General features: G+C 52.1%; 1 protein-coding gene across 4 annotated transcripts in view; it reads right to left on the bottom strand.

The window, feature by feature from the left end:
* Positions 1 to 12,193, bottom strand: part of pcdh19 (protocadherin 19) — a 60,243-nt gene extending 48,050 nt beyond the window's left edge. The window contains exons 1-2 of one of the 4 annotated variants that reach the window (XM_076046572.1): positions 8,734 to 12,193; positions 5,836 to 5,968 (exon numbers count right to left, since the gene is read on the bottom strand). In XM_076046572.1, the coding sequence (XP_075902687.1) occupies positions 5,836 to 5,968; positions 8,734 to 10,880 (2,280 nt within the window). In that variant the 5' untranslated portion in view covers positions 10,881 to 12,193. Of the gene's footprint in view, positions 1 to 5,622; positions 5,969 to 8,733 lie in introns of all 4 variants that reach the window. The other 3 variants (XM_076046573.1, XM_076046570.1, XM_076046571.1) reach the window with 3 other exon arrangements.
* Positions 12,194 to 13,007: the final 814 nt, after the last annotated feature.

Genomic DNA, 13,007 nt, shown 5'->3' with positions numbered 1-13,007 from the left:
CATCGTTTCACTTGCACTCTCCCGTCCGAGACTCCGCCGTCATTCCAAAAAAGGGAGTCGACGGGAGAATGCGACCGTCTCCGCCGTGCCTGACACCGCGGCGCATGACACGCGCTCTGGGTCGAAGCGTCCTTGGGCGAGATAACTGAGCCCTGAAGTGCTCTTGCAGTTCTTTTTTTTCCCTTTTCTCTTTTTCCCTTCAGTCCTGCAGGCTTGTGATGTGCGCCACCGCTGGTTTCTTCTCCCCTTCGATACCAGGAGTCAAACCAGGTGTTATTGCTAATGATACATTTTGTAAGAAAAAGCTCATTATGTTCAAGGAAATAAAATTAAAAAAAATGTTTTCAAATTGTTGCTACACAATGATTATGAATTCCGAGATGGTGTTTCCTGCTCTTTGATTCTCAGAAGCAAAAAAAAAAAAAAAAATCAATCAATCTGAAGCGCCGATAGCAGGGATGCACCGACACCGATACCCCTGTATCGGGTTCGGTTTGTTGAAGCTAGAACATCCCGTGTGGGCGTGGCCTACTTTGCACCTCCTGTGGCCAAACTGGACTGAATAAAATGCAAACGCCGTGGGGGGCGCCCGATCCGGCCCAGCGTGGGCCGAGCCGCTGAGTGGCCGGAGCTCAAACATTAAGTGTGATATCACTTACCGGTACCAGTGTGGCCCACAATTATTAAGCTGCGGCGCGTTTGAGGAAACAACGCGGGCAGCGTTCGGGAGGATGAGGGTATCGATTACCAATTACCTCCCTCCCGGAGTGCACTCACACACTCACACACTCACACACACACACACACACACACACACACACACACACACACACACACACAGTCACAGTCACACACAAAGCTGAAAATTTACACCCTGGACTTTATCTCTTCTTTTTAAAAAAGAAAAGAAAAGAAAAACAATCAGTGTTCGGCCCCATTATCTGATTTGTCCATGTTAAAGAGGACCTTCGCCACCTTAGTGGCCAATCGATGCGGTGAAAGACGACTCATTCGAATGTTTGGGGGATGGTTTGGGAGGGGGGGTTGCACAGGTGCGGGCGGCCGCAGCGTGGCAACGAGCTCAAAAGAAGCAAACACAAAAACACATTGTAGCCAAAGGCCATTCCTTTACTGTATAATTGTCTCCTCCACCGAGTGATTCAGCGTAATTAAGCCGTGGAAGACAGCTCTATTCTCCTGTGTGCGCGCGTATTAGCGCCCGCACGGGCAGGTCTGACAAACATCTCGCAGCTGACGCTTCTCAAAACAAAGAGGAGCAGCCAACGTCGGAGGAGGAGGAGGAGGAGGAGGAGGAGGCGCAGCTACGCAGACTCACAGGGGAAGAGGGACGACACAGAAAATACACAGGTACACACACACTCACACACACTGTGGTGGTGCCGGCGGCGCCACAGGTATACGAGGCCCTCTGGGGAAACCTGTCACCGTTATCTTGGCCGCGACTCCCCTTGGCGTCCACGCACCCAGGGTCTGCGAGCGAGGCTACGCCGGCACCACATTTACAGGACAAAAAACTCAAGAAATACAACAATTTTGTTTTGTTTTTCGCCACCAAACACAAAGACAACATCACTTCACTATTTAGCGCCACTAACTGGCCTAATCTGACCCTATTGTCACATCCTGACGGCAGTGAGAGGGTTTTAATCTACACGTCTGGGGAAAAAAAAAAAAAAAAAACATGCAATAAACAAACACGCAGCCGCCACTGTGGGCTGGCGTACAAACAAAATGCTCTTCCGCAGCGGATAAATCAATCATGAATACTTAGGAGGCTGCCCTCCGGATGAAAACGTTTTTTCTTTTCTGTATTGAGGATATTTTTTTGGGGCGAGGCCTACTAATCACGGCAGCGCAGCAACTCATTTGTCCCCGTCAGTCAGCGGGAATATAGGTTGAGGACTTGTGGAGTCAAGCGGTTCTGGAGCCGAGCCGCCGCTCGGGCCAAACAAAAGCACTTATCTGTCATTTCGCCGCAGTTTATTTTGCGCTATAAATGGCGCCGCAATTATCCGGAAAACATTTTTAGCTTTCATTCACTGGAGAGCAGCGCTGCAGCAGGGCGTGCAGAGGTGGGAGATAGTGAAGTACAAACACCTCCTTACTGTGCTTAAGTAGATTTTTCAGGTATCTGGACTTCATTCTTTAATTCCTTAAATTCCTTTTCTGACATTTTTTATTTTCACTCCCTGCATTCGTATACAAATATCTCATTTCTACTTCTTACATTAGAAAAAAACGCTGGTTACTGATGTGTTTCAAAGACACTAATAATGCTATAAGTAATTCACTTATTATTAGAGTTGTTGCTTGAAGTGGAGCTATTGGAACTCTGCTGTTGTGTAGTTAATAATAAAAGTGGATCACATTTTAGAGGGAGACTATTTTAGAGGACCTCGGCTTCAGGGTCACTGTTTTCACACAGTAAAGTAAACATGTGGAAAATAACACTGGTCATTGTTATTAAAAGTGTAAACATCCAATAATGGCTCACAGGACATAAAGACGAATGATTACAGTTTGGTTGTGCTGCAGTTAAAATAAATAAATATATACATATGTATATATATATAGATATATGATATTTCAGAACCTGTACTTGCTTACTTTTACATGAGTAAAAGAGTTTAATCAGTACTTTTACCACAGTATTTTTGTTTTACACAAGTGTTCATACTTTCACTTAAGGACAGAGTGTGAATACCTTAGCCACCTCTGCAGACGTCACCAACGCCGCCGGACCGAGTCGGTCAGTAGCGAGCTCTCCCTCCACCCTCTTCCCACTCCTCTCAATCGCACCCTTTTACACCACCCACTTTGTGGAAATCCAGGGAAGAGCACGGCGAGACCGGGTCAAAGAGATGTTTGTCAACATAATGTGCACGCCGGGCGGAGCGCGGCGCAGGCTGCATGCTAAACGGGCCCCGGCCTCCGTCAAAGCCAATCAAGAGGGCTGTGAGAAGGAGAGAAAACGTGTCGGGGGGGCTCAGACACCTGGCACTAAGACTCATTCAGCCGCTCACTTCCAGCCCGCTTTCATCTCCGCCGTATCCCCCTCCCACGGCTCCCTCAAGTCGACTCTTGGCTTTGCATGCGGATTCATCTAAATCAATCTACAGCCTCTGTTTGTCTCCCACTCCTGCTTTTCTTCCCCTTCTTTTTTCCCCTCCTCCTCTCTCCAGTCGAAACAAATGAAGGCGGCGATAATCCTGCAGCAAATGCGTCGTTATTAGATGGTTCAGCCACAGAGGCTGCGTTTTCCGCGGTGCGGCTGCCGGAATTTTTTTTTTTGTGTGTGTGGCCGGGGAAGGCTTTGTATTTTCTTTCTTTTTTTTCTCTTCTTTGGTCTTGCACTAGGACGACCTGCTCGGCTCTGCCTCCTGGAAAACACACCGTCGCAGGTCAGCAGCGCCTGCGCCTGCCCAATCGCCAAATGCTCCAGTGAGCGGATAACGCAAGGCGACAAGTCACCAGCAGCATTCGCTTCCCCTGGCTCTGCAACCCGCCGCGGTATTTATACACACGCACGCACCCACGCACACACGCACGCGGTAGCCCCAGTAAATCAGCATGCCTGTAAATAGGTCTCATTGACCTCTCAGGATCCTCCGCTGCCTGGATCTCTCTAGATCATGCAGTCAATACATCAATATCCATCTTGTGTTTCTTGTTTTAAGACCCCCACTCCCAACCCCTGGCTCTCCACCTCTTTCACACTAAATGTCAAACTGAGATTGGAGTCATCAATTACAAGAGCGTGCTGAATGTGCTGTGCGTGCGTGCTTGCGTGAGTGTGTGTGTGTGTGTGTGTGTGTGTGTGTGTGTGGGCCGTATTCGCTCCCGTCTGTAGCGGTGAGGCTGAGGCGCATTCTTGTACAAACCGATGCACATTCTCTCTTGTTGCACGCCAACACTCCCACCTCCCCCCTGGGACCAGGAAGCAGAACGACCGCGGCAGCAGGATCCAATAGTCCACTTCATACGCAGCGGAATCTATAAACTAAAGACCAGCTCGACACAAACACACACACACACACTGTCAACTCCAACAGTTCCTGGAACCGACGGCTCGGCACGGCAGGTCGCAGCCACTGGACGAGCGGCCAGCGCGGCAACACGGCGGCAAAGTGGACAACACACAGATTAAGCGCTCAGGCGATGATTATTCTCCCTACAAGCGCCTGTTACGATGAGTGGTGGGGCTGATTAGCTAAGTCAACACATCTGGCAGGTGCTCAAAGTCCCCGTCTGCTTTATTTTCTCCCCACTGCCACACCACTCTTCCTCTTCTTTTTTTTTTTTTGCAATAGCTCAGCACTGACAAAAGAAGGGAAAAACAGGAAGCAAGTGGTGTGGGAGAGGCCAAATAATCCACTTTGTCAGGCCTCCAAATTCTGCTTGGCACAGCGCTCTCGCTAACGGGTCAGCTCTAGTGTCCGCGCTCTCTGAAATGTCTTCAAGGATTCCGCTCAGATCAACTGACATCGCGTCTCACACGCCACTCCACATAGTTCAGCTTTCCATCAATAGCCAGAGCGCCGCCTGTTTAAATATCGTGGGACCTTGAGACGTTTTGTGTCTGAAAGGCGGCGGCTGCGTCTAATTATTGTACGTTGAATGTTTTGAGTTTGCCCCAAAAATGCAATTTCACCCCCTGATCACAGGGAGCAGTGTGGAAGGATTTCACACAGATTAAATCCAAGCACCAGGCCTCCACACCCCCGCCGCCCACTTCATCCACCAGCGCAACTGCTTGTCATCATAAACAACTGAGCAGCCAATCGCATGGCAGCGACGGTGCAGGCACGAGGACGACTCGCCGGCCAACTATCCTGTCAGGGAGGCAGTTGATGTCAGGGGTCAGAGGTCAGAGGTCAGATTGGGCAAATTGGTTCGAGTCCATAGAAAGATAACAAGAACTAATAAAAAAAAATTAAAAAAACGCCACACATACATTCACAAAGAAGAACTGTTCACCGACCACTTCATTCGAGACCTCAGCACTAGCAAGGTGCAGCCAAGTCGCCCATTCGACAGAGCAACATCAACATCTCGTCACTTCTGCCTTGTGTTTGAAATTAACTCCACACAAGCTGCGCTCCGTCTTTCTCCCCTCGGAAAGCCTTGATTTTTTTTTTTTTACGCAGCGACCTCAGGGAACCGCGTCGCAATTCTTGTGTGCTCACATGAACCAGGCTGGGAAGCTACAGTGGGGGAGGGAGACCGGGGGGGGTGTTTCTGAAAATATCACTATTGGCATCCGCTCAAATTCTTTCCTCTCTGTATGGATTATGAATTGTCACCACAGCCCCAAATCAACAAAGCAGATAGAGCAAATGTGTGAAATTTGATTTTCTTTTTTTTTTATTTTGGTGGGGGGGGGGGGTCAACGGAAAGTCAATGACTCTTAATGGGAGAGGAAATCATCGAAGGCCAGCCGCCTCCTCCTCTTCCTCCTCCACAATGCTCCAAATCAATCCCGCAACCAAGCAAACTCCCGCGTCTTTCTCGTTTCCTTTCCTCCCCCCAGCGACCAAATACAACCCAAAACCAGCCCAGCAGGGGGCCTGAGGACAGAGCACAGTGGGAATCGTATCTCACCTCTGGCAGCGGCATGCCGTTGATGATGAGGTCTGGCTGCTGGTGGCCCTGCCCGGTGAACGTGTGCTGATAGCCGTGGTTGGGCGCCGCATTGCGTGAGTTCTGACTCTCCACGTTGAGGAAGGTGCTCTCGGAGCGCCTGCAGCCCATTGGCAGGCTCTGCTGGTGGTAGTCGAAGTAGTTGAGCGGTGAGGTGAGCGAGGAGCAACTCACCACGTTCATCTTGTCTGTCTCTTCCACGTCGCGCGGCACCAGCCGGATGTCGTTCTTGCTCAGCTTCTTCTTCTTGCTCGACTTCTTCTGGTTGCCGTACGAGTACTCCGCCACCCTGCGCAGGTAGAAGAAACTGAACAGACTCAATAAAGCAGTGCTCCGCCTTCCCCCGCCCCTCGCACATCCAAAGCCAGACAGCGAGAAGCTGCCCACCCCCACTCGGCCATGCCAGCCCAGGTTGGCCCACCGCCGGCGGCTGCGGGACGAAGGTTCGCTGCGGTGAAATGGCACATCACACTCAATGGAGCTGCTGCTGCTGCTGCTGCTGCTGCTGCTGACGCGTCGCCCTCCATTTGCATGCTTGACAATCCACACGTCACAATACAGGCAGGCGGCGGGGGGGAAAAATACAAACATGCAAACAAAAAAACAAAAACAAAAAGAAAAGCCACAAGAGGCAGAAGCGACACGAGCAGAGCGGCGGCCGCATTCAAAGCAGGCAGGACGCGCGCCTTCCTCTCTTCCTCTCATTATGCGGGGCGAGCCGACCGGCGAGGGGTGGGGGGAGGGGGTTGGGGGTTGATGCGGCCTGCAGGGGAGCTGCAGATTCACTTGCATTTATCCGCTCTCGGCGGCTGCCCGCAAAAACTTTTAGCGAGTGTTTTGACTTTAATGGGAGCAAATGAGCGGCGCCGCCATGTTTTTCCTTCCTCCTCTTTTTTCCCCCTTTATCAAAGGCTTCTCAGACTGGGTGGAAGTATCGATTCTTCACACAGCTCCGCAGTTTTACCACCAGAGGAACAGATGCTGCGCAGTCTCCAACTATGACTACAAATTCCACCAGACGTTTTCTATAAAAATTTATGGTTTTTTTTGTTGTTTTTTTTTTTTTTGTTTGTTTTGTTTTTTTCCTTCTCCAACCATCTGGATTGCTTTGGAGGAAAACTATTTTTAACCTCGAGAGCACGCAGCATATGTTTTATTTTCCTTCCACCGGCCCACGAGGAAGCTAAAGTTACCCGAGCAACATCTGGAATGCCTCTGTTCTGTGTCTCTTATCTTGTCCTAGATGCCTCAGTTCCGCTCACCCCAAACCAACCCCCACCCACCCCACCCACCCCGACCCGCTCTCCTCTGTTCCCCACTTAAACGCGGCTCTAATTCTCTGAAATCACAATGGCTGGGAGGGAGGGGAGGAGGGAGGGAGGCAGCGACGGCGGGCTTGTCTATTCAATTTGTCTTCCAGAGAGCGTATTTGCGACAGCTCCCCGTCACACACACTCGTCTGTGCGACACACTCCTCCTGCTGCTGCTGCTGCTGCTGTGGCTGCTGCTGCCAGTCGCCGCCCGAGCTGAACTCTGGCCGGGGAGAATCCTCAGAGTCGGACGGAGTGACATGACAGAGGACGGGGGCTAAATTGGAGATAACTGCTTCTCATATTCGAGGTGGCGACTTGGAGGCAGAGCCCATCAGCGCTGATTAAAGCGCCCAGCGGGGGGAGAGCGCCGCGCGCTAGCAGGGCCGAGCACTGAGCGCAGCTCGGAATTCAAAATCAGGCCGTCGTCTGTCGTTGTTTTTTTTATCTTTCCCCGAGCCGAGCGTGTGGAGCTGGAAATGTCACACGGCGGAAAGTTTCAGAGTGCAATTTGGGCATCTGCACGGTGGCACTCTCACACGTCAGATCAGGGCGAGATAAGGTCAACATTAAGGAATCTTTACAGAACTGAGGGCAGTGGTGATTGTACAAGAAAGATAAGAATTTAGATAAAATAATATCAAATATATTACAAATGCAATAAATCAGTTCCAAAGGCCAATAAATGTCTTGTTTAAATTGCAGTCAAGTACAAATAGCAGTAGCTCATCGAGTGAAACAAACAAGAACAACCTACAGATTATATATCAGAAACGCTGTTAGTGGAGTTTTTGAATTTGATTTTTTTTTTTTTTTTCTTGACAATACGTTTGGAAAAAAGTTAACTTCAAATTAACAAAATTGTGTCTTGGAGGGGGAAAAAATATGATTATAGCTTCAGGTTAAATTCTCAAATCCAATCTATATGTAAATTCATGGTAGTCATGTGGCACAGGGAAATCAAAGGCTGAGCTGATGATGATCAGACTGATGAACACAACAGAATGCTCAATATGCAACGGCCAGAAAATTAGAAAGCGTTTTTTTTTTTTTTTCCTTTAAAGGGGAGAAGGGGGAGGCTGAGTGTCTTTTTTTCTTCCCTCCTCGACGATCCGAACCTTAACGCTGTAAATTTGATCTTAATCCAGTCGTGTCAGTGGAAACGTCCCCCCACCCCACCCCACCCCAACACGGAGGCCGGTGGGAGCGAATCAGAGCGATGCTGGAGGACTGACCGTAATCACAGTATATTAGGCCTGATAACAGCCAATCAGCCATGCAGAACGTTTAAATAATAAATGTCCGGAACCGCTATCGGGGGGCGGCGGGACGTTAATTGTCCGGCAACGCGGCCGCAAAATTGAACATGACAGTTCAACTGTCATGCTTTACGAGTCAATTGGTTACAATGGGCGGATTTAATCCATCAATCACTTTTGCCTAACACGGAACACTGGGCCCTCATCGTCGCGATGCGTCTGATTGAAGGCGCGAGGGAGGGGAGGAGGAGGAGGGAGGGCGAGGGAGAAAAAATGTCTGCAGAGCTCACATGCTGCACGTCACGCACACACACACACACACACACACACACAGAAAAAAAAAAACAACGCACTGACAACTCGCACTTTGCAGGAACGTTAGGCACAACAACTCAGCCGTGCGCATTTACGCACCGTCTCTCATGTGCTCACACACACCCCCCCCCCCACACACACAGACACACACACACACACACACACACACACACACACACTGGCAGTACCTGCAGTTGTACGTCCGGATCTCCTTGTTGTCCCGCTTGCACTTGACGGCCACGAAGATCATGGTGACAAACAGGATGGCGGCGATGGAGCCCAGGGCGATGATGAAGATGAGGGAGAGGTTGACGGGTCCCATAGACTCCTGCGGGTTCAGGTCCGGGGACAGGTACACCACGATGTAGGCCGAGGCCGACAGCGAGGGCTTGCCGTGATCTCGCGCCACCACCGTGATCTCGTAGGCCGACTTGACGTTCTCCCCGAACATGCGCGTGGAGCGCACCTCGCCGTTGGCCTGGTCGATCTCGAAGAAGGCCCGGTCGCCCTCCGAGATGGTGTAGGTGAGCCGGCCGTTCTCGCCCTCGTCGTAGTCGTCGGCCTTGACCTGGGTGACCACGTAGCCCGCCGCCGCGCTCCTGGGGATGTAGACCTCGGCCGTGCCGTTGACCAGCGGCGGGCTGGTCATCACCGGCGTGTTGTCGTTCACGTCAAGCACCACGATGCGCACGGTGGCGTTGCTGGACAGCGAGGGGTTGCCGTTGTCGCGGGCCAACACCTTGAAGTCGAACGTCCGCGTGTACTCGTGGTCGAAGGAGCGCATGGAGTAGATGCGGCCCGACGGGTTGATGCTGACGTAGGTGTTGACGTCCATGTGCTTGATCTCGCCGGGCACGATGGAGTAGGACACGGTGCCGTTCATGCCCAGGTCGGGGTCCTCAGCCGACACGGCCAGCAGGCACGACCCGGGCAGGTTGTTCTCCATCACCATCTCCTGGTAGTGCGGCTTGAGGAAGTGTGGAGGGTTGTCGTTCTCGTCTGTGACTTTGACCACCAGGGACTTTGTGGCCCGCAGGGGCGGCATGCCGCTGTCCTCCGCCTGGATGCTCAGGTTGTAGGTGTCCTTCTGCTCGCGGTCCAGCCGGCCGTCCACCAGGATGGTGGAGAAGCTCTCGTACTCCTGCAGGCGGAAGGGCACGTTGCCCTGCAGCCGGCACTGCACCTTGCCGTTCGCCCCGGAGTCCTTGTCCGACACCCTGACCAGCGCGATCACGTAGCCGCGCTGCGCGTTCTCGCTCACCTCCACCATCTCGGTGTTGAGCGACAGCAGGCTGATGACGGGCGGGTTGTCATTCGTGTCCATCACGTTGACGGTGACTTTGCAGTGCGCCGGGATGGAGTTGGGACCCAGGTCCTTGGCCTGCACGTCGATCTCGTAGATCTGCGCGCTCTCGTAGTCCAGCACGCCGCTGACGGTGATGATGCCCGTCCGCTGGTCGATCTTGAACGCGTCCCGCGTCTTCTCGCTCACGTAGCTGTGGAAGGAGTACACCACCTCGCCGTTGGTGCCCTCGTCCGGGTCGGTGGCGTTCAGGTCTATGACCAGCGTGTTGACGGGCGAGTTCTCCATCACGTTCACGGTGTACACCGCCTCGTCGAACACCGGGTTGTTGTCGTTGGAGTCGATCACCTTGACGTTCAGCTGCACCGCGCCTATCTTGGGGGGGTCTCCGCCGTCCTCCGCGCTGATCTCGTACGTGTAGTGCGACTGCGTCTCCCTGTCCAGCGACTTCTGCACCACCAGCTCGGCGATTTTCGAGCCGTCTCCGCGCGTCTTTATCTCCAGCCCGAACAGCTCGTTGGGGGTGATGGAGTAGGACTGCACTCCGAAGACCCCCGAGTCCGGGTCGCTCGCCCCCTCCAGGGGGAACCTGGTGCCGGGCGAGGCGTTCTCGGAGATCTCGATGTCGATGTGGCTGGTGGGGAAGCGGGGCGCGTTGTCGTTCAGATCCTCGATCTCAACTTTGATGACGCAGATCTCCATGGAGTTCGACATCACTTCGAGGGAGATGATGCACTTGGGGTTCTGGCGGCAGACCACGTCCCGGTCTATTTTCATCTGGGTTGTAAGGATTCCTGCGGGGCTCAGTTCCACCCACCGCGGCTCGGAGTTGGAGATCACCCGCAAGTACGGCGGCTGCGGCGCGATCTGAAAGCCCTGCTTCAGCGCGTCCTTGGTCACGTTCCCGATCACCGAGCCCGGCTTAATCTCCTCGTTTATTCCGTACTTCAGGTTAATAACAGCCTCGGTGCCGACCCACAAGAAGAGGAACGCAGCAATAAAGTGTATTAATTCCATCTCCTTGGCTCGCATCGTACCTGTTGAGTTTATCTGCCTTATTATAGTAATAAGAATAACAAAAAAAAATGTCACCTACAAGATAAAAGGATCCACAATAATCATCGCAATTCAACCTGGGTGGGAAACAACAACAAAAAAAAAGTGTTTGGCTGATGAATGGCTCTTAGGTATGTAAATTATATCATGGTGCGGCGGCTCTAATTGTAACAAGTGCCGCCTCAACCTAGTTGGATCCTCTCAGGCGGAGCACATCCGCCGGTCTACTGCAGCGGGACACATCTGTGAAAACATGCCGAATCTTCTCATAGCAGTGATTTAGTCGTGTAAATCCGCGCTGCCCTCGTCGGGCGTCTCAGAAATGACTCATGTGATAGACTGTCCATTTCGGAGGCGAGGACTGGGCAGGGAAATTCTGGCTGCACGGTGTTTATATGAAGAAGAAAAAAATCCCTGGCAGCAAGAGAGAGAGGGGGGGGGGGAGAAAGTCCAGAAAATACAAGAAATCTTCCAGTCGGGTTCAACACTTGGCTACAAAAGTCAGTGTTTTAATTCCAGCCAACGTAGAAAAATATGGAAGTGGTGCGTCGGAGGCGCATCATGAGTTGGTGATCACATTTCCTTCTTAGGTCGATGGATATTCAAACTGCACATTTGACGAATTATATATAAAAAATAAAAATAAAAAAGACGCTGCAGTCACACAAACACCAAAAATGTTCAGAAGCTGAAGTCCGGATGTCTGTGCCAATTAAAAAAAAAAAAAAAAAAAAAAAAAACCCGGGTTGCCAATGCAGGAATGTCTCGTCACATCACTGACATCCCGATTACCTCTTTATTTCCAGCAGATTTAGTCTCTCATCTCGTCCGCAGCTCTCCCGGTTTTCACTTATTCATTCGTTTCCTCGCATCTCACTTGAAGAAGAAATAAAAAATAAGAACAGGGGCGAGGGCGCGCACATCCCGGCAATCAATTAGTCCATAAAACACAGAGAGATGAGACGCAGAAAGGGTAGAGGGAGGAGGGAAAATCCAATAAAAAAAAATATATCTCCAAAAGCCCCTCAAAAAACCACGACGGAGGAGCCAACAGTGCGTGCGCGTCTCGTGCGAGGCTGCAGCAAAGTGGAGGCACTGCAGGAGCCTGGAGCCAGCCCGGGTTGGTTGGTTGGCTGCTTGCTTGCTTGGAGGAAGGACGAGAGAGAGAAAAAAAAATCACCACCACCACTACTCGCCAGTAGTTGTGTCTGCTGCTCCGCTCCCCCCCACCAACAAGCGCTCCTCTCGCTCGGCTGCTGCTGCACACTGGCGGACGCGCAGCTCCGAGCCGAGCGCTCAGTCTCAGGACCCGCAATCCCCTCAGCCAATCAGGGGTTACACAGGAGGGCCGGGAGCTGCCGGTGGGTGGGGCAAAAAAAAAAGGGAAAAAAAAGGAGGAAAACGACTGCCGGACGACCTGTTTCTCTCCACCGCCCCCCCTCCCCTACCCACCTCCATTCCGCCCTCCCACCCTCGCGCCACGAACCCCGCGGACGGACGCCTCAGCGGGCACTTTTTTTTAGTGTGTCTCTCTCTCCCTCTCTCTTTTTGCAGCAGGGGATCTTTGCGCGTCTTTGCGCGCCGGGTGATCTCCACCGGTGCGTTCGGCTCCACAGATAAGAAGAAGGGGAGCTCGCGGAGCGATTCCGCCCCCCTACCCACTCATGGTTAACTTTCACAACAACCCCCCCCCCCCCCCCCCCCCCCCCCCCCATATACACACGCCGCCGCCGCTTCCACCTCCTCCACCTCTGCTGCAGAATGGCCAATAATGATGCGTAACGAGGTTGTTTAGTCTCCAGCGGAGCTCTTCCGCCCCTTCCTGCGGTTTGTTGGAGGGTTTTTGGGAGGGGAGGGGAGGGGGAGAGAGAGAGAAAAAAACACGGATCCATAAATTGCTCTTCGGTGACATGTCAAAGTGCGCCAAGGTCCTCATCAAAGGCATCTCACGTCCTCCTTCAAGCCCCGGCCTGCATATTTTAAAGTCAAATGCAGACCTGCTGATCCATATGGTTGCAACTGTACGCGTTCGGTTACATCACTTCGACGTGACTCTCCTCCCTTTTAGGGTCTGAACTCCAGCGGCACCGATGCACCCCGCTG

The sequence above is a fragment of the Nelusetta ayraudi genome, unplaced genomic scaffold (assembly GCF_046127955.1).
Source record: "Nelusetta ayraudi isolate G7.1 ecotype Tasmania unplaced genomic scaffold, CSIRO-AGI_Nayr_v1 ptg000090l, whole genome shotgun sequence".
Taxonomy (NCBI): domain Eukaryota; kingdom Metazoa; phylum Chordata; class Actinopteri; order Tetraodontiformes; family Monacanthidae; genus Nelusetta; species Nelusetta ayraudi.
The sequence above is the reverse complement of the archived record's forward strand: the minus strand, read 5'-3'. Positions and strand labels throughout refer to the sequence as shown.